This window comes from Chiloscyllium punctatum, chromosome 7 (genome assembly GCF_047496795.1).
Source record: "Chiloscyllium punctatum isolate Juve2018m chromosome 7, sChiPun1.3, whole genome shotgun sequence".
Lineage (NCBI taxonomy): Eukaryota > Metazoa > Chordata > Chondrichthyes > Orectolobiformes > Hemiscylliidae > Chiloscyllium > Chiloscyllium punctatum.
In genome coordinates, this window is record NC_092745.1 from 27,564,751 (window position 1) to 27,586,863 (window position 22,113).

The 22,113-nt window shown below is 41.1% G+C and overlaps 1 protein-coding gene across 3 annotated transcripts in view; it reads right to left on the bottom strand.

Moving 5' to 3' along the window:
• LOC140479548 (rab GTPase-activating protein 1-like) overlaps positions 1 to 22,113 on the bottom strand; it is a 506,221-nt gene that overhangs the window by 399,576 nt on the left and 84,532 nt on the right. For all 3 annotated transcript variants that reach the window (XM_072573350.1, XM_072573351.1, XM_072573352.1), the window contains one exon: positions 17,104 to 17,278. In XM_072573350.1, coding sequence (XP_072429451.1) covers positions 17,104 to 17,278 — 175 coding nt within the window. The remainder of the gene's footprint in view (positions 1 to 17,103; positions 17,279 to 22,113) is intronic.

A 22,113-nucleotide genomic window follows, 5' to 3' on the forward strand; every position in this document is an offset into this window, starting at 1 on the left:
TTTCATTTATCAAAATACTGCATGTTTCCTCTCCCAAAATAGTGCACTAAAACAATGTTGTGAGTTAGAGAGACGGTTGAGAGGTGACTTAATTGAGATGTATAACATAATCAGGGTTTGAGAGGGTGGACAGTGAGAGCCATTTTCCTAGATGGTGATGGCCACCACGAGGGGACAGATTTAAATGGAGGGGTGATAGATATAGGACAGACGTCAGAGGTAGTTTCTTTACCCAGAGTAGTAGGGGCGTGGAGCACACTGCAACAGTTGTAGACTCACCAACTTTATGGGTATTTAAATGGCATGTGGATGAGAATGGAATAGTGTAGGTTAGATTGGCTTCAGCCTGGTTCCACAGTTCGCCACAACATCTAGGGCTAAAAGGCCTGTACTGCGCTATAATGTTCTAAGTTCTATTGTGTGCCCTGTGTCTGCTCTAAAAACCTTCCAGACAATTGGGATCTCCAAACAGTAGATTTCTGTACTGGAAAGGTCATAGTGAGTCATTATGTCACAAGCTCAGGGATTTCTATACACCCTTCAGTAAGGCAGGAGAGGTGTGAAGACCATTGGAAAGACAGTGTCACACAGGACATGCTATAATTTCCCCAAAGGATGTGAAGTCAAGTTTCTAGAATCTGCTCGTGGGTGCAAAGTGACTCAACACAAAGACAAATAGGAACTGAGCAGAGAGGGAGGCTGTATAGATTTGCAATGGGTGGATCGCATTTAAACAGAGTTGAATATTTTAAGAAACCATTGACGTGGTCAATAAGGGAATGTCTGGGGATATTACCAACATGGACCTTCAGAATGCATTGTGATTCTGCATTGCAGACCATCAGCTCATGGAATTGGAGGCAACTAATTGACATAAATAGGGAATTAATTAAAGGTATAGTCACCCGTTGTCCAGCCAACCAAGTTAACTGGCACTCCAGAATTGATAGCGCACATAGTCAAATTGACAGAATGTGACTCTCAGTATCTCCATGGAATTTGATCAGCTTTTCGCTATATCTCTTGGCTTATATAAAAGAATATGGAGCTGTATATCTTCATTTTCCAGTAACACAATTGTGTGGATGGCCAAAGGAAGTATTTCTGTAACAAGACACTAACAAGCTAAACAAGTGGGCAAAACTGCAGCAGTTGAAATAAATTGTTGGAAAAGATGAGCTCACTCACTTTCGGCCCAAGATACATCACTGCATTTCTGAAACAGCATGAAGCTGAGAATTGGAAGTGAGGAGAGAGTGGGGGTCTACTTACAGGAAATACTGATAATCAGCTCACAGGCTATTGGAATATTAACATTCATCTCATGTCAGCTGGAATACAAAGCGATGGAAATTATACTTTCACATCTGGCATTATTGAGCCTCTCTATAAAACCCAAGAAATTGGAGCAGGAATAGACCCTTGAGCCTTTCATTGGGATCGTGGCTGATCCAATACCCCTCACATCCAGCCTCCTTCATTTTCTCCACAACCCTTTATTCTGGTAATGGTCAAGAATCTATCTCAGCCCCTAATATAGATAAGGACTCTGCCCCCCATAGCTCTGTGGTAAGGAGTTCCAATGAGGACACAGTTCCTCATTTTAGTCTTAAATTGACGGCCCTTCACACTGAGACAATACCCCTGATCCTAGACTCTCCCATGAGGAGAACCATACTCTCAGTTGGTTATAATAGATTAGGCAGCATCATTAAAAGGCATGATAGTAGATACACTTTTAAGGAATAAATGCATGCATTGCACCAGTTGCACATTTCTATCTGGTGCAAAATTACAAGATACAAATAGCTAATAAAAGAAATTAGGGATAGTATAGATCCAAAGAGGAGTCACAAAGTTACTAGAAAAAGTGCCAAACTTGAGAATTGGGAACAGTTTCAGCAAAAGAGGACCAAGAGGAGAGAAATAAGAATAAACTGGAAAGGAACATAAATGCAACTGTTAAGAGCTGCTACAAATATGTGGGGAAAAAAACGATCACGAAGACAAATGTAGGTCCTTAACAGTGTGGGAATTGACAAGGAAATGACAGAGCAATTAAATAACTACTTTAGTTCTGTTTTCACAGAAGGCAGCACAATTAACTTCCAAAATGCTAGGGAACTAAGGGTCCATTGGGAAGGAGGAAGTGGAAGAAATTAATAATTAATTTAAATAGTGCTGGAGAAATCAATGGTAATGAAAGCTGATAAATCCCCAAGGCCTGACAATCTCCAGGTTACTAAAGGAGGTGTCTATGGATACTCTGGACGCATTTGTTGTCTCCAGGTTGAATTGGAGGGTGGCAAATGTAACCCACTGTTTAAAAAAGGTTGGAAGGTAGAGAAAAGTGAGTAATAATCCAGTTAGTCTGCAAAGTAAAATGCTAGTCTACTATAAAGGATGCAATAACTGGGCACTTAGAAAATGTCAATGCGATTAGACACAGTCAATATAGATAACTGAAAAGGAAATCATGTTTGACAAACCTTAAGCTTTTTTGAGGTTCCAGTGAGTAGAACAGATAAGGGAGAACTGCAGAATCTTTATTTAGATTTTCAGCATAATTTCCATGTAAGAGCTTACTGTTTAAGACTAAAGCACATATAATTGAGGTAGTAGGCAGACAGTAAACAGTAGGAATAAGTTAGCCTTCTACAGAGTGAAAAGCTGTGAGTAGTGGGGCACAGGGATCAATGTTTAGGCCTCAACTATTTACAATGTATGTCAACAGTTTGGATAAGTGAATTAAATGTTCCTATTTCCATGTTTGCTGGTGACACAGGTGGGATTGTGAGGAGGAGGTAGCGAGGCATCAGGATAATTTTGACAAGTTGAGTGAGCAAACGTGACACATGCAGTATAACATAGTTATCCACTGTGGTAGGAAAACCAGAATGGCAGAGTATTGTTTAAACAGTGATATACTTGGAAGTATCGATGCCCTTACACGCCAGTCACTTAAACCAAGCATACTGGTGCAGACTTAGGACTGAGTAGAGGAGAAATTTCTTCACCCAAAAGCGAAGCAGTTGGGGCTACCTCATTGAATTTTTTTAGGACAAAGATAACTAGACTTTTGAACAGTAACGAAATTAAGGGTTATGATGAGTAGGTGGGTGAGTGGAACTGGATCCGCAAGAAAGATCAGCGATGATCTTATTGAATGGCGAGCAGCCGCAATGGACCAGGTGGCCTACTCCTGCTCCTATTTCTTTTGAGTATCTGGAAGGCAAAACTGTTATTACAGTGCCTCCACTGGTAGGTAGGCATTATTACAACACAAAGCATTTACACTGATAATTTCTATTATTATGGATGTAAGGAAAAAGTTGGCACAGGACATGATTCTAATTCGTTGATGGATGAGAGCATCACTGACCAATGGCAACACTGCTGCCCTGTAAGGAATCACTGATGGTTATATACTAGTTAAGGGATAATTGGTTGAGCACTTGATTAGGTATATTCGGGAACAAGTAATCGGAGTTTAATTTGTTTAAGGGTCTACTGGGAGCTGGAATAAAACTCTGACCAGCACATTAATTGTCTTGACTCTGTCAAACCAATCTTTAACCTCTGTCTGCCCATCTCTTCAAGCCCTTAAGAAGATAATGCGAGATAAAAATGTGGTAATGGGTTCCTTGGGCTGGACATATATTTGTCACAAAGGAAATTACTTGGTTCTTTTACTAAGTAATGGTAATGGAGGGGGGTCATGGCAGTGGTGGGAGTAAGGGATGAAGATCCTGAACTGTCTACTTTGGGTTTATTATTTTGTCAAGTTAGGTCCTCGACATCCTTTCACGATTTTTGGTCCGAAGAATCTTCAGGTGAACGTCAGGAAGACTGAATGGGTGACCACAATTGACTTTGTAACATCACCCCTGTTCTAGTCTGGTTTTCTAGAAAGAGCTGCCTGGATCTGCAGTGCCACTTCAGTTTGGCAAGATATTGATAAGGCCTCCAAAACTATCTCAAAAGAATAATACTCATAATGAATAGCCACAATTTCAACCCTGATGGAAAATGCAACTCTATCTGGTTCAGATGAGGAGCTGCCTTATCATTTCAGAACAAACCAAAAACAAGGAGCACACTGGCTTCACAGAAGAATGAAGACTATATGTAGATTTGACTGGAAATTATTTAAGGAAAGTCACTGTGTCAGTTCAGTCAATGAGGAATAAATTACCAGATTGCTTATCTGACTGAGCAGCAATTTCCTCTCGTTAAATATTGGCAAGATTGGAGTATTGCTTAAATAATGTTAAAAGATTAAATTGGACTATCACTCTGGACATTAACGTAACATTAATGGGGTAAACTGCACTGACTGAACATTCTGGACGTGGGTGGGGATGACATACATGTAGGAAGGCAGATGACTCCCACTCCATTTCAACGGTCATTTGCTACTACTCTCCTACGATTATCAAATGAAACTATCATTCAGCCCCTTCCATTCAGAAATACTTTCAAAGCCATCCCCTAGTCAGGCACGCTTGCATGATCCTCCCTGATGCTGAAGTCTATCACACCTACATTGCCTGGGGAAGTAGCGGAGCCAAAACCCGTTTGCAGGGTCGCCCCGAAGTTACGCCTACATTGTGAGGAAATAGTCTGCATAACGATTCCTTAGGATTAGGGCATTTACATTAGCATTATGTCTGAGGACTATTTCATCCTACCATTGTACCTGGGGTAACATGTAGTTATGGGGCGGGGAAGAAATAGGGCAGTGGCCAGAGTATCTGTGAGCATTACCAACTGACCTATATAAAAGGGGATGTGTTTCCTTTGTTCGGTGTCTCTTCTGACTTGATTTTGCACGCCATGCAAAGAGTGTTAAAGGGGGTCACCTAGCTTGTACAGGCTTTAATAAACTTTAATTGTTTGCAGAAGTTGGTGTGTGTGAATTGCATGTCATGTGTGAAACCTCAGGAAAAGAACCTAACACTTTCAGTCCCCACTCCAAACCACATTCCCTAACTACCAACTCCATCCACTGCCCTAGCAACAATAAGATGAAGCCATTTTGTGCTATTACATCGAACTGAAATGAACTTCCAACCTTATTCATATATCTATAAAGACATCGATTTCCACCTCAGTTTGACTACTTGTCCTGTTTCAGCTCATCTATTATTGTAATCCACATCCTGGCTTTATTACCACAAGACTTGATTATCTGAATGAATTCTCGATTGGTCTTCACGTTCTTTCCTACACTGACTCTAGGTTAAGCCATGTCTCGATTTTAAATTTCTCAGATTTGTTTTTTTAGATCCCATCAAGGCCTCACTCCCCATCTCTGGAATATCCTCCAGCTCTAAACCTCTCATCTGTGCACTCCTTTCATTCTGGACTCTTTTGCATCTCCAACATTGTTGATTGCAATTCAGCTGCATAAACCCCACACTCTAAATCCCTTTGTGACACCTGTCTCTCCACCTCACTTTCTTCCTTTAACATACCTAAAAGCTAATATATCTAATAACTTATATGGTTCAGTGCCAGATTCCACTTTGAAAATGCTCCTGTAAAACAGCTCATGACGATTCATTTTGTTAATTGTACTATTTAAATATTAGTGGTAGATATCAGTGGGATCTTAATTCAGATATGCCAATGCAGCAATACAACTGACCCATTCAAAACAGTTACAATGTGGATATGGAAATACATAGATCAAGTGAATTCCTTGAGAAGTTCGAGGGTGTCAGAGTACACTTAAGTGAGAAATCATGAGGGTTAAAACAGGACATGAGATGGCTTTGGTAGATAAGGTAAAGGAGAATCCAAAAAGATTCAACAAGTACATAAAGGTCAAAAGATTAGTAACGGAGAGAATATGACTTCTTAAAGATCAACAAGGTCAGTTACATATGCGGAGGCATAAAAGAGATGGGTGAGATCCAAAATGAATATTTCTCATCAGTACTTACCCTCAAGAAAGGCATGGATGCTAGGGAATTTGGGAAAATAAATAGTGAAGTCTTGAAAAGTGTCCACATTACAAAATATGTGGTGCTAGAATTCTTAAAATGCATTTAGATAGATAAATCCCTGGGACCAGATGAAGTGCATCCCAGGGCTTTGTGGGAGGCTAGGGAGGAAATTGCAGTGCCCCAGCAGAGTTTTTTTTTATCATCAATAGCCACAGATGAAGTGCCTGAAGATTGGAGAATAGCTTATGTTGTGCAACTATTTAAGAAAAGCTGCAGGGAAATGCCGGGGAACTGCAGACCAGTGAGCCTAATGTCTGTGGTGGTTAAGTTGCTAGAGGGGATTCTGAGAGACAGGATCCACAGGCACTTGGAGCAGCAAGGACTCATTTAACAGTCAGCAGGGCTTTGTGAATGGGAAATCATGTCTCACAAATTTGACTGAGCTTTTGTGAAGGGGTGATCAAGAAAGTAAAGGAGGGCAGTGCAGTCGATATTGTTTATATGGAGGCCAAAGTGAGAACTGCAGATGCTGGAGATCAGAGTTGAGAGTTTGGTGCTGGAAAAGCACAGCAGGTTAAGCAGCCTCTGAGGAGCAGGAAAATTGAGCCCTTCATCAGGACTTTAGACAAAGTACCGCATGGTAGGTTCTGGAGCAAAGTTAAATCTCTCAGGATCCAGGGAGAGCTAGCTGGATGGATAAAAAAACTGGCTTAACAGTAGAAGACAGAAGGGGGTGATAGAAACTAACATGATCATTCTAACAGATGAGAGACATTACAAACAATCAAGGTATTTTTCAATGTATAATTTCAGTTACAGCACGCTGTAAACTTTGCTATAAATTCTGTGTCTTACAATTGTACCCTCCACAACCACCTGAAGAAGAAGCAGCGCTCTGAAAGCTAGTGCTTCCAATTAAACCTGTTGGACGATTACCCGTTGTTGTTTGATTTTTAACAGGATGGTAGAGGGTTGTTTTTCACATTGGAAGCCTGTGACCAGCAGTGTACCACTGGATCCATTATTATTCATTATTTATACAAATGGTGTAGATGAAAACCTAAGAGATATGGTTAGTAAGTTTGCAGATGACACTAAAATGGGTGGTATTGTGGACAGTGAGGGAGGTTTTTGGGTATGCAGCAAGATCTTGATCAGATATGTAGATCATTGCAGAAGGTGGGGCCTGTACATGAAAGACAGGTGTCACTTAAGCTGCAGGGACACTAATATCCTGGGCAGGAGATTCGCTAGAGCACTTCTGGAGAATTTAAACTAGTTTGGCAGGGGGATGGGAACCAGAGATACAGATCAGAGGAGAGGGCAGTTGCTGAATTGGCAGAAGTAGAATACAGAGAGTCTGCCAGAAAGGATACACAGTTGATAGGGCAAAAGGACGGGTTAAAATGTGTCTGTTTCAATGCAAGGAGTGTCAGGAATAAGAGTGATAAACTTACAGCATGGATCAGTACTTGGAACTACAATGCTGTGGTCATAACAGAGACATGGATTTCACAGGGACAGGAATGGTTGCTGGGTGTTCCAGGGTTTAGATCTTTTAAAAAGAACAGGGACGGCGAAAAAAGAGGAGGGGGAGTAGCACTGTTAATCAGAAGGTGCATCATCACAGCTGCAGAAAAGGAGGTTGTTGAGGAGGGTTTGTCTACTGAGTCAGTGTGGGTGGGAGTCAGGAACAGGAAAGGAGCAGTCACTTTATTGGGTGTTTTCTATAGATGCCCCGATAGCAGCAGAGAGATGGAAGAACAGATTGGAAGATTGGACAGCAGATCTTGGAAAGGTGCAGATGTAACAGAGTTGTTGTTATGGGTGACTTCAACTTTCCCAATATTGATTGGAACCTCCTCAGTGCAGATGATCTAGATGGAGCCGATTTTGTCAGGTGTGTCCAGGAAGGATTCCTGACTCAACATGTAGGCAGACTGACGAGGGAGGAGGCCATATTGGATTTGGTGCTGGGCAACGAACCAGGCCACATGTCAGATCTCTCAGTGGGAGAGCATTTCAGTAACACTGACCATAGCCATGGGGAGAGATAGGAACAGACAGTATGGGAAGGTATTTAACTAGAGGAGGGGAAAATTATACTGGTATTAGACAAGAGCTGTGGAGTATAAATTGGGAACAATTATTCTACGGGAAATACACAACAGAAATGTGGAGGCTGTTTAAGGAGCACTTGTTGTGAGTGTTGGATAACTTTGTCCCACTGAGACAGGCAAGGAATGGTAAGGTGAAGGAGCCTCGGATGACAAGAGAAGAGGAGCTTCTTATCAAAAGGAAGAAGGAAGCTTACTTAAGGTTGAGGAAGCAAGGAGCAGGCAGTGTTAGAGGATTACAGCATAACTAGGAAAGAACTCAAAAATGGACTGAGGAGAGGTAGGAGGGGGCACAAAAAAGCCTTGGCAGGAGAAATTAGGGAAAATCTAAAGGTGTTCTACACTTATGTGAGGAATAACAAAATGATCAGAGAGATGATAAGGTCGATCAGGGATAGTGCCTCGAATTTGAAGAAGTAGGGGAGGCCCTAAGTGAGTTTTTTGCTTCACCATTCATTAGAGAGAGGTCCCTCGTTGATTGTGAGAACACTGTGGACCAGGTTAATAGGCTTGAACAGACTGATATGCTGGATGCGCTGGACATTCTGGGAAGCATCAAGATAGATAAGTCCCCAAGGCCGGACCAGATGTATCCAAGATTACTACAGGAAGCGAGGAATGAGATTGCTGTGCCACTGGCGAGGATCTTTGCATCCTCATTCTCCACGTGAGTAGTACTGGATGATTGGAGGGTGGCGAATGTTGTTCTATTCAAGAAAGGGAATCAGGAAATCTCTGGGAATTACAGACCAGTCAGTCTCCTGTATGAGGTATGCAAGGAACTGGAAAGGATTCCGAGAGATGGGATTTATGACTATTTGGATAAACATAGCTTGATTAAAGATAGTCAGCATAGCTTTGAGAGGGGCAGGTCATGCCTCACAAGCCTTATTGAGTTCTTTGAGGTCATGATGAGACAGGTTGATGAAGGTCAAGCAGTGGATGTGGTGTATATGGATGTCAGTAAGTACCGCGATAAGGTTCCCCACGGTTGGCACATTCAGAGGGTTAGGAGTTATGGGATACAAGGAAATTTGGCTGTCTGGATACAGAATTGACTGGCTGAAAGAAGACAGAGAATGGTAGTGGATGGAAAGTATTCCACCTGGAGGTCAGTGACGAATAATGTCCTGCAGGTATCTGTTGTTGGGCCTCTGCTCTTTGTGGTCTTTCTCAGTGACTTGGATGAAGAAGTGAAGGGTGAGTTAATAAGTTTGCTGATGACACAAAGGTCGGTAGTGTTGTAGATAGTGTTGAGGGCTGTTGCAGGCTACAACAAGACAGACAGGATGCAGAAACCAAAAGAGAAAATGCTGGAAAATCTCAGCAGGTCTGGCAGCATCTGTAAGGAGAGAAAAGAGCTGACGTTTCAAGTCTAACTGACCCTTTGTCAAAAGCTGACAGGACAGGATGCAGAGCTGGGCTGAGAAGTGGTAGATGGACTGTAACTTGGATAAAAGTGAAATAATTCATTTTCGAAAGCTGAATTTGAATGCAGATTACAGAGTTAAAGAAGGGATTCTTGGCAGTATGAAGGAACAGAGGGATCTTGGGGTCCATGTACATATATCCCTCAAAATTGCTGCCCAAGTTGATAGGGTTGTTAAAAAGGCGTATGTTGTCTTGGCTTTCATTAAAAGGGAGATTGAGTTAAAGAGCCGCAAGGTTTTGCTGCAGTTTTATAAGACCCCGGTTAGACCATACTTGGAATATTGTGTCCAGATCTGGTCGCCTCATAATAGGAACAAAGTAGATGTTTTAGAGAGGATGCAGAGGAGATTTACCAGGATGCTGTCTGGATTGGAGGGCATATCTTATGAAAAGAGGTTGAGTGAGCTAGAACTTGGGCGGCACGGTGGCACAGTGGTTAGCACTGCTGCCTCACAGCGCCTGAGACCTGGGTTCAATTCCCGCCTCAGGCGACTGACTGTGTGGAGTTTGCACGTTCTCCCCGTGTCTGTGTGGGTTTCCTCCCACAGTCCAAAGATGTGCAGGCCAGGTGAATTGGCTATGCTAAATTGCCCATAGTGTTAGGTAAGGGGTAAATGTAGATGTAGGGGTATGGGTGGGTTACGCTTCGGCGGGGCGGTGTGGACTTGTTGGGCCGAAGGGCCTGTTTCCACACTGTAAGTAATCTAATCTAAAAAAAAAACTTTTCACACCGGAGAGAAGGAGGAAGAGAGGGGACTTGATAGAGATGTACAAGGTAATGAGAGAGACAGAGTAGACAGCCAGAGACTTTTCCCCAGGGCAGAAATGGCTGTCACGAGGGGTCATAATTTTAAGGTGGTTGGAGGAAGGTTTAGGGGCGATGTCAAAGGTAGGTAGGTTCTTTAGGCAAAGAGTGGTGGGTGCCAGTGGTGGTAGTAAAGTCAGAGACTACTAGGCAAGCACATGAATGGCAGTAAATTGAAGGATGTGTAGGTTAGGTTGATCTTCGATGAAGATAAATGCTTGGCACAATATTGTGGGCTGAAGGGCCTATAATGTGCTGTACTGTACAATGCTCTTATTGGGCCAGTGGACTGAGGTATGATAGATGGAGTTTAAGAGTTTGGAGAAGATTTGTAGCTCAGGTTATGGATCTGGTTGTAAGTTTGCTGGCTGAGCCAGTAGATTTGTTCTCAGACGTTTAATCACCATGCTAGATAACATCATCAGTGAGCCTCCACTGAAGTGTTGGTGTTCTGCTCTGCTTGTCCCATACACACAGACGAAGAAGGATACCAGTTCAACTGGGACAATACATCCATCCTGGGACAGGCTAAATGAAGACATGAACGGGAATTCCTAGAGGCCTGGCATTCAAACCGGAACTCCATTAACAAACATTTAGATGTGGACCCCATTTACCAACCTCTCAAACAGAGCCGGAAATGATATCACCTACCACAACAAACCAAGACAGATAAATAGCAAGCGGGACAGAACACCAACACTTCACTTCACTGATGATGTTACCTAGCATGGTGACAAAACATCTGAGAACAAATCTACCAGCTCAGCGAGCCAACTTACAACCAGATGGAGTTTAATTTAGATAAATGCAAGGTGTTGCGTTTTGGTCAGGCAATCCAGGGCAGGACTTACACAGTCAACAGTAGGGCCCTGGGGAGTGTTATAGAACAAAGAGATCTAGGGGTAGAAGTTAATCGCTCCTTGAAAATGGAGTCATAGGTAAACAGGGCAGTAAAGAAGGCTTTCAACATGCTAGCTTTCATCAGTCAGAGCATTGGGTAGAGGAGTTGGACTGTCTTATTGCTGCTGTACAAGACATTGGTGAGGCCACATTTGGAGTACTGCGTGCAGTTCTGGTTTCCTATTAATAGAAAGGATATCATTTTAGTAGAAAGAGTGCAGAAAAGAGTTACTAGGATACTTTCTGGACTGGAGTTATAAGGAGAAGCTTTTCACTGGAGCGATGGAGACTGAGGGATGACCTTATAGAAGTATATAAAATCTTGAGAAGCATAGATAAGCTTTTCCCCAGGTCAGGGAGTGTAAAACTAAAGGGCAGAGGTTTAAGGCTAGAGGGGTGGGAGACAAAGGAGCCCAGAGGCACAACTTTTCAAACAGAGCATGGTGAATAGCTGGAATGGGCTGCCAGAGATAGTGGTAGAAGCCAATACAACTTTGTCATTTAAGAAGCATGTAGACAGGAACATGGATGGGATAGGTATGGAGGGATATGCACCAAATGCAGACAAGTGGGCCTAGTTTCAATTATGAAAACTGGACAGCATGGCAACGTCGGGCCTGCTTCCATGCGGTAGACCTCTGACTCTATTTTAAGAATTACAGTTAAAAGAGCTAAAGGTACTTCTTCATTCTTGCCATCTGACTCTGAGGATTCATACGTAGGACCTTCTTTGATGCCCAACATTAGGCAAAACCAAAAGCATATCCAACAACCACAAGGAACACTGAAAGCAGCAATGACAGACAGGTGGCGATGGTTCAGTTGTACAGACCTCATCTGAAGTATCAAATTGAGTTTTACATGAAGGGAGGATATATTGTACATCACAGATTCACCAGACACTTATTCTTAAAGGCTACATTTCAAGGATAGGTTTGACTAGTTGATAGAGTTTGGCTATTTGAAGAGTAAAGAGTTGAACCGAAGTGTTTGAAATGATAAAGGGCTTCAATAAAGACAAACTACTACCTCTCCTGGAGAACAAGGGAACACCATGTTGAAATTAAATCCTAGCTCATTCCAGGGTGCAGTAAGAAATATTTTTTGACAAACTGCAGCAAGTTTCAGCAAGCTCTCGACCTTAAAAGACTGCATTGCTGGGTTGATTTATTAAGACCAAGACCTACATTGGGTAAAAGCATCAAGGCATAAAGTATCTAATATTAAGCTGACAATCAATTTAGTATAGTCAGTCAGGATTGCACGGTAGCATGCATGTGCGTGGAAATTATATATTTTAATACACAGAACCCTATTCTTTACAAATAGAAAGAACATATACATACACTTCAAGGGTTTAAGCTGAGCAAACATAGGCGACAGCCTGATTCGTTTCTCAGGAGTGCCTTGACCAGTCAGTCATCCTGTTTGGTGTAAAATGTAAACAAAGCCAGATAATTAACTTAAAAATCACACAACACCAGATTATAGTCCAACAGGTTTAATCGGAAGCACACTAGCTTTCGGAGCGACACTCCTTCATCAGGTCGCTCTGAAAGCTAGTGTGCTTCCAATTAAACCTGTTGGACTATAACCTGGTGTTGTGTGATTTTTAACTTTGTACACCCCAGTCCAACACCGGCATCTCCAAATCAAGATAATTAACTGTTAGTCATAGCGGGTTTTGAGTAGATTTGTAGTTCAGGTTGAGGATCTGGATGTAAGACTGCTTGCTGAGTTGGAAGGTTCGTTTTCAGATGTTTCGTCACTCTACTTGGTAACATCATCAGTGAGCCTCCAGTGAAGCACTGGTGGTATGGCCGGCTTTTTATTAATGTGTTTAGGTTTCCTTGGGATGGTGATATCATTTTCTGTTATTTTTCTCAGGAGGATGGTAAATGGATTCCAGGTCAATGTGTTTGTTGATAAGAACACGGTTGGAGTGCCGTGTTACTAGGAATTCCCGCGTGTCTCTCTGTTTGGCTTGTCCCGAAATGGATGTGTTGCCCCAGTCGAAGTGGTGTCCTTCCTCATCTGTATGTACCCACTCGCCACAAAAAGTCATGACCCACTCTAACTAGTGTCTTTACATACTAGCATCTAGTACCTGAAAACGAACCTTCCAGCTCAGCAAGCAAACTTACATCCATCTGTCAGTCATCATTAACTCGCTCATTTTCCATGGCAAAGCCTGTACCGATCAGAATCCACTCGTCAATCTACCTTCACACTTTATAAATGTTGATATTCCTCTTCAACTGGTGTTTCTTGGGAAGTGCCCTGATGCGTGCAAGAGGAAACATTTCAATAAAATATGCCTTTTTCAGCAAGATTCAAGTTCTGCACTTCAAAACAAATATTTGTATACCTTCTTAATCAGTGGGGTGACATTAGCAATATTCCAATCAAATAGTTTCATTTCTGAAGGAAGAGATATTTGACAGATTATACAAATGCCTGCAATTTTTCCACCTAGTTCTTTTAACATAGTAAGGGAGATATATCTACCTTAGCGGTCTCAAACCTTTTTCTTAATCAAAGCCACTTCAAATTAATGATGCTACAAAAACATGGGAGATACATGGACTCATAGGTGTCTACAGCACATCAAGGCAGACAAGACAAATACCTAATTATTGTTATCCCATTTTCCAACACTTGACCCATAGCCTTATATGCTTTGGCACTGCAATTGAACATCTAAAAATCTCTTTCATGTTATGAGAGTTTCTGCCTCTACTGCAGATTTATACAAATTGATGAGGGTATATATTAAGTACAATTACTGCATATGATATTATTTAAAAGATACATTTAAAATGTAGGAATTTATCTTCACCTTTATTTCAATGGGAAATTCAACCTGTTCAGGGTGCCCACCTGCGCTGTGTAATCTGGTGTATATATTGACAGAGCATCTCTGATGGAGTTGATGTAAATATAAAGAGTTCCTGTCATACTGCCGCTATGTAGTTCACTGCAATTGGCAGGGCTACCTGTAATCAACATCATTGATTTAAATGTAAAAAGGCCATGTTAAAAGTGACCTTAATTGCCCAGCTGCAGCACACAACCAGCTACCTGATTGTATGATCTGATTATATGACTTGAATCTTGTAATCCATTATCTTTACAAAATCTGATGCGAGCTACTCAGCCAGTCATTCATGATCAACATATTGCTGACCTCTGGCTATCTTCAGACCTCATTAGCTCCAATGCAGTTCTTTTTAAATTGTATTTAATCAAGTTCCAATCTTTGATTTATATTTTGATTCTCTTGTACTACTGGTATTTTGTTCTCTTCTACTTGTCAAGACAGAGCACGAATCTTACAAATCTACAAAGGGCACTGATTCAGATAGGCCCATACAGTCCAGAACTCAGCAACTGCCTCATCATATTCTACAGCACAGTACTACATAGCAAAGGTTATCATATACACTTATACCATGTTAACACTCAATTCAATGTAACAATGCCCAGTATAACAGGACCCTTCCATGCAACACACATCCCCGGCTTCCTTTCCTTACAAACATCCCTCTCTCACACTTTCCCTGACTGACAAAAACCGACAAGTTGAAACCATCTGTGCTGCATCACACTTATTCACCCTATGAAGACCTGTTCAACCACCTGCTTCTTCCATCTCAGTGCTCCATACAGATCCACCTCCCTGAGCAAGATCCAACAGTAGACTTCTTTTGATCAAGGAATGGGAAACAAAAAGTCACAAACAAGCTGCTTGTGACATTCCCAATACATTGAATGGCAAGCTTTGAACTCCATCAATGCAAGTGGTTCTTATTAATCAGGCTCAGGACAAGGTCCTGCAAGGCAAACATCCAGTACAAATCCCTTACATGCTTGTGGAGACACAAACAATGCTGCACATTACTGAGGAGAGGTCTCACGACAAACAAAGTAGCAGATTAACCACTTTAAGTTAGATGGCGGTTACTTGGCTCCAGGGATTTACATTCACTAAACAATCACAAAAACAAGCCTGCTATTTCCTTATAATTAATTACAGTATCCATCTTCCATGGACCAACAGCTCAGTTTCTCCTCCTCTTATAATTCCGTGAAAAATTTGCCGTCAGATTTTCTTGCAAGTTATTTTTCATGTTTCTCTCTACAGTTCTTAACACTTTGTACTCTTTTATTCTTTTGAAATATATCCTCCTGTTTACTGGTGTTCCGTTAAAGTGGGAGCAAATTACTGTGGATTCTGGAGTGTTAAATAAGGACAGAAAATGGATAAATTCAGCAGGCCTGGCAGGAGCTGCAGTGAGAGGAACAGAATTAAGGTTTTGAGTTGAGAATGAATTTTCTTCAGAGTACTGAATTTTTGGAGGAGAAACCACTCCAGTCAAGACATTAACTTTGTTCTTCTCTGCACAGATGCTGCCAGATCTGTTGAGTTTCTCCAACACTTCCGAATTTTATTTCTGTCTTACCAGTTTCCTACTGGCTTTAGGCTCTTCTAAATTTATATCAAGAACCCAACTACACAAGCTCACAACTAAACATTTTAAAATGAACCATTCTGTTCTCAAGTGTGTTCTTCCAGCATTTCAGAATTCCTGAATGAACAAGCAGCTTCACATGTCTCAAAATTGTCAAAACTAAAAGGTACAAAATAATTATCACAACTGTTGCTCAAAGCCCACAATAAAATTGGCAGGTATAAAGTTAACTGAAGATGAAGTTCTTTGCTAAAATACTTACCATTAGAGCAAGGTGAAGCTGGTACCAATATAAAGACGGCAAACTCAAAAATACAAAACTTCTTAAAACAGGAAATTTGAAGAGAAATAGAGAGAAAGAGAGAGAATATTTTCCTGTGGGACATTGAAAGCAAGTACATATGAGAAAAAGAACTGGAAGTAGTTGAAAGGATGTGGTATTCATAAAGATGCAGCAATGGGGGAGTATAACAAATGAGGTTTTTCAGAAACAATTCTAATCATTGAACTACATATTATAAAAAATATCCAGAGACTGGGAATGTTAAATGTTAGGTCCTGCAAAAACATACAACACATTATTCCTCCAAGGTATTTTGAAATTACGTTCACATTTGACACATCTACAGGTTACTGAACTTAAGTAAATAACAGCTTTAATATCCTAATCCTGGTTAACTCTACAGTCACTCTGATAGCCATCTGTTCACTTACTTGAATCGTAGCCTCAGGGACTGACAGCTTGACTATTCAACACCCCAAATGAGCAAACAGAGATCAGCAAAGTGATCCATCAAATAGCTCTGAATCTTACAAAATAGCTCTGAATCTTACTACAACATTTTTAACGAAGATGGCTTTTATTCAGGAAGAAAGCATTTACGCTAGTCATTGCCTGATGCAGATGCAATTCTGACCAGTCTTGTTTCCAGCATTCTATTCTGACATTTATCAGGGTGGGACAAGGGATGTGGGGGCTCAGGTGACAACTCTACGGTAGGTCATGCACAAAATCTCCAAAAAAAAAGGTTTTCTTAGACGCTATATTTATTATTTTCAATATCTGAGGAATAGACAAATCTATATATGACTGCAATTATGATATTCGTCCTTGCTACTTATCTACATGCTGTTAATCTGTTTAGCAGTTTACAGTTTAAGCTATAATCTGGTGTACTCATGCAGGTGTACTCATAGTACAGTACGTCAAAGCAATTCACTGCTCATAACTATACTTTGATATTGCTGTGAGAGAAGTGACAGGGAACTATATAAATTCACTTCCTCTAATTATTTTACGCAAAAAGTTAGTAAGTTTAAGTAAAAAAAACTGAAGTTTCCAATTTTGATAACTGCATTGCACCAATTTTAACTTGAAAGCAAAAATAATTTTAGTAATTGAAGGGTCAAAATACAGTACTTACAGCTTCTTTGATCTCACAGCAGAACACGTGAAGTTGGTACTCATCTGTACTGCAGTAACTCTCAGTAAATGCAAAGCAATTACTTTCTGCAGTCCCGTCAACACCACGGACACAGAATAACACGTTATATATTGGAAATGCAGCTATCTCAGTGGTCGTAGCCTGGTCTATTATCCTGAAGAGGGGGGAAAAGAAAAAAATAGGAATGTTGAACCCAGAATGAAGATGTTAAAAGAAAGACTCTCTTTCAATACTAAATGAATTTGAAGTGTGAAGATTCCACATATGACAGCAATTAATCCCAATTGGGGAAGATTGACTTTACTTGTTTACAAACAAGAAACACTTATTCCAATTTGCAACTGTTTACATGGTACCTAATTAAACAGCATATTCTGTAGAATGATAGAATCTTACAACAGCTTAACAGTCTGTGAAACCTGTGCCAGCTCTTTGAAAGAGCATCAAATTAGTCCTACTCCCCTTACATTTCACTCAGTGCTCAAATTTCTTTTTTTTTTCAAGTTTTCTTTTTTGACATTAGTATGCCTGTTAAAAAGAGTCTTGCCTTCTAACTCAGTAAAGGAAAACAAAGTTTTAGGGCATCAGACTTTAGGATGGATGAAAGCCCTTAGAGATATTTATTCGAATGGTATTTCAGTTACATGGGGTGGTTCACCACAGTCAGATTACAAGGGTGTTCAAAGTTTTGATTAGATTAGATTCACTACAATGTGGAAACAGGCCCTTTGGCTCAACCAGTCCACACCAACCCTCAGAAGAGTAACCCACCCAGACCCATTTCCCTCTGACTAATGCACCTAATACTATGGGCAATTTAGCCTGGCCAATTCACCTGACTGGCACATCTTAGGACTGTGGGAGGAAACCAGAGCACTCGGAGGAAACCCACACAGACACTGGGAGAATGTGCAAACTCCACACAGACAGTCGCCCGAGGCTGGAAACGAACCTTGGGACCCTGGTGCTGTGGGGCAGCAGTGCTAACCACTGAGCCACCGTGCCACCCATGAAGCCTGCTTACACATAAATAAATGGAACTCTTTTCATTCACCAGATGGATACCGTTCCTTCACTGCTACAAGGGCAAATACATGGAACTCCCTACAACAGTGGGTACAGCAATTCACAAAGCCAGCACCTTCTCGTGGGGACAATGCTCACATCCTATGAATGAATTAAAAAGTAACCACAGGACATAGATTTAAACTAACCAGCAGAGGTATCAGATGGTTCGAGAACTTATTTTACAACAATTTATGATGATTTGGAAAGCACTGCTCAAAACTTTTTTTTAAAATGACAATCTCATAGTCATCATTACTGACATTATTTGAAAATTCCTGATTAATTTAAATAAATTCCCCAATGCCATGGTGTGAACTGAATTCACGTCAGCTGATTATGCCAGCGAAATACCATAATCCTGTCATAAACCATGAGTTACAAGCAGATTCAATCTTAACCTTCAAAAGCGAACTGAATATATAAAAAGAACAGGAATGAAAAGCTAATGTTTTTAAACTGTCACCTTAAATACACAGAATTGTCACATAAAGCCAACTGGTCCACTGCGATCATTTAGGGAAGGAAGTCTCCCATCCTTATCTGATCTGGGCCCATAGCAATGTGGTTAAAATAAGAACCAGGCGGAGGAAACCATTCCGTCCTTGAAGCTGTTCTGCCAATTATTATGATTGATAACATTATGGTCTTAACTTCACTTCTCTCTCTGCCTCAGAATTCCTGACCCCAGGGACAATCAAAAATTTGACAAACTCAACCTTGAATACATTCATGGAATAACCTCAATGACGCTGAGGAAAGGGAACTTCAAACTTTAACAACCCTTGGAGAAAAGAAATTCATCTCAATCTTTATTGGAAGAGCCTTTAATTTGAAATTATAACCCTAGCTGGAGATTCTCCTCACCCCCTCCAAGAATAAACATTAACATCTGCCCTGTCAAGTCTCCTCAGAAAATTAGAGCATTATGATTGCTTCAATAAGATTATCACACATTCCTCTAAATTCTAATGAGTATATGCCCTTCAGTTGAATTGAATTTATTGTTACGTGTACTGAGGCACAGTGAAAAGCTTCATCTTGCGAGCAATACAGGCAGATCACAGAGTTAAGTAGCATGGATAGTAAATAATAGGTAAAAAGTTGCAAACACAAAAAACACAGGTACAGGCTAATGTTAAGAGTTTAAGAGTCCAGTTTCAGTTATTCTCAGAAATAAGACTTTCATTTACTATCTCTTGACTGTGGATACCTCAGTCCCTTGTTCTGGTTGACTTCTCAATACCTCCCAGCTAATTGCGTCGCTTTCTTTTGACGCAACACTAAGTAGATTCGCCCATGAGCTTCAAATTAAAATCTTCAAACATTCAGCTTCTGTTTGTTCACAAAAATGAAACTTAAATCAAGTCCCATCTGCAAAACACTTGGCAAAACAAGACAGTTTTTACAATGCAGACTGGAAACAAGTATTTACTCTGGCTGTCTCTTCATTGGCTGGAAACCACACCATGTCAAAGCTGCAACACCCTCAGCAAGCACTTAGGTAAAGCAAAACCATGGAATTTCCCTAAGCTCCACCCAATTCCATGACAATGCAACTTGCTCTAGGAATGACCTCAAATTGATCTTTAGATTAAGGTATTCTACATACAACATATCTTCTTTGATGAATTTTACAGACTTCAGGATTTACTAATTTAATCCTTTAAAGTAATTTAGTTGTAACTCCCAAAACAAACACATCTCAATGGACTGCCCTTATTGCAAGGATTGCAGACATCATGTCTCCACTAAAAGTCCACATACAGGCCATATATTATTTCAATATCTCCATCTCCCATTTTATGATCTTGCCTTTCAACTTTGCCTGTTAATCACTTAAGCCAATATGGCCAAATCTGTTACATGCAAAAGACACCAAACTACCCTCATTGTATTTACCCCCATTTCCTCCAGTTGAAACTTTAATTCTAAAGCAACTAAATTATATATTAAAACACGGGAACCATGAACTTGACAGTTACAGCCCTTCAGAATTACTCAGTCTACCTGCATGGGACCTCATAGATTAGATTACTTACAGTGTGGAAATAGGCCCTTCGGCCCAACAAGTCCACACAGACCCTCCAAACAGCAACCCACCCAGACCCATTCCCCTACATTTACCCCTTCACCTCACACTACGGGCCTCATTCCTGCCTCAGGCGACTGACTGTGTGGAGTTTGCACGTTCTCCCCTGGTCTGCGTGGGTTTCCTCCGGGTGCTCCGGTTTCCTCCCACAGTCCAGAGATGGAAAGGTCAGGTGAATTGGCCATGCTAAATTGCCCGTAGTGTTAGGTAAGGGGTAAGTGTAGGGGTATGGGAAAGTTGCGCTTCGGCGGGTCGGTGTGGACTTGTTGGCCCGAAGGGCCTGTTTCCACACTGTAATGTAATCTAAATCTAATCTAAATCTAATCAAAATGGGCCATCCAGTCCATGGACTCCGTTCTGACATTTAATGAGATCATGAATATTCTGCTGTTCTATTCCTGAAAGAGACAGAATCATACAGTACACAGAAGAGGCCACTCAGTTATTGAGTCTGAACCACCAAACAAATACACTAAATCTACTGTCCAGCACCTGGCCCATCATCTTGAATTATATAACATTTCAAAGGCTGATCAAATAATTTTATTTAAAGTTTGTGAGGTCACCCACCTCAACTCTCCCCCCAGACAGTGCAGTTCAGAAAAACCAACACCCTCTGGGTGAAAAAACATTTCTTCAAGTCACATATAAACCTCCCGCCTTCCATCCAAAAATTAGGCCCCCTTCTTATGACCCTGTGACTTAGGGGAACAACTGCTTTCCATCCACCCTGTCCATGTCCCTCATGCCCTTAAATAAACCTATTAGGACATCCCTCAAAGTTCTCGGCTCTACAGTAACCAACCCAAGCTTATCCAACCTCTTTTCAAAGATGAAATGCTCCATCCAGATAACACCCCCTTTGCAAACACACCCTTCCTGTAAGTTGGTGGCCAGAACTGGTTGTTGCTGGAGTTGGAGGGTTTGAGCTATAGGGAAAGGTTAAATAGGCTGGAGCTGTTCTCCCTGGAGCATCGGAGGCTGAGGGGTAACCTTATAGAGGTTTATAAAATCATGAGGGGCATAGATAGGTCTTTTTTCCTGGGGTGGGGGGAGTCCAGAACTAGAGGGCATAGGTTTTGGGTGAGGGGGGAGAAATTTAAAAGAGACCTAAGGGGCAGTTCTTTCACACAGAGGGTGGTGCATGTACGGAATGAGCTGCCAGAGAAAGTGGCAGAGGCTGGTACAATTGCAACATTTAAAAGGAATCTGGATGGGTATATGAACAGGTGGTGCTTAGAGAGATATGGGCAAAGTGCTGGCAAATAGGACTAAATTAGGTTAGGATTCTGACCAAATTGTATCATCTCACACTTCTCTATATTGAACCTCATCTGCCACTTAGCCACCTTGTCAGTGTCCTTTCCGAGTTCCACACCGTCATGCTCCCAGTTTACAATTTTTCCAAATTTATTGTTACCTGCAAACTTTGTGCATCAAGATCTATTTCAGTAGAAACAAGCATCCCAATACTGACCCCCTGGGGAACCAGACTACAAACCTTCCTCCAGCCTGAAAAATATCCATTGACCATTATTCTCTGCTTTCTAGCATTCAGACAATTTTGTACCAATGTAACTACCATCCCTTTTATATCACGATCTATAACATTCCTCAAGTCTTGCGTGGCACATCAATGGCATCACCCTCATCAAGCCTTGTTGCTTTTTATTCAAAAGTATACTTTATTCTTAAAAATGATCTTAAGTAGATGCAAATGTTCGAAATAAACAAAAAAAAGAATTTTGGAATTTTGACATTACTCAATACTTTTTGACAGTTGTCAAAAAAAGAATTTTCTACTAGGAAACTATTCTCGTTCGTTTTGAGGC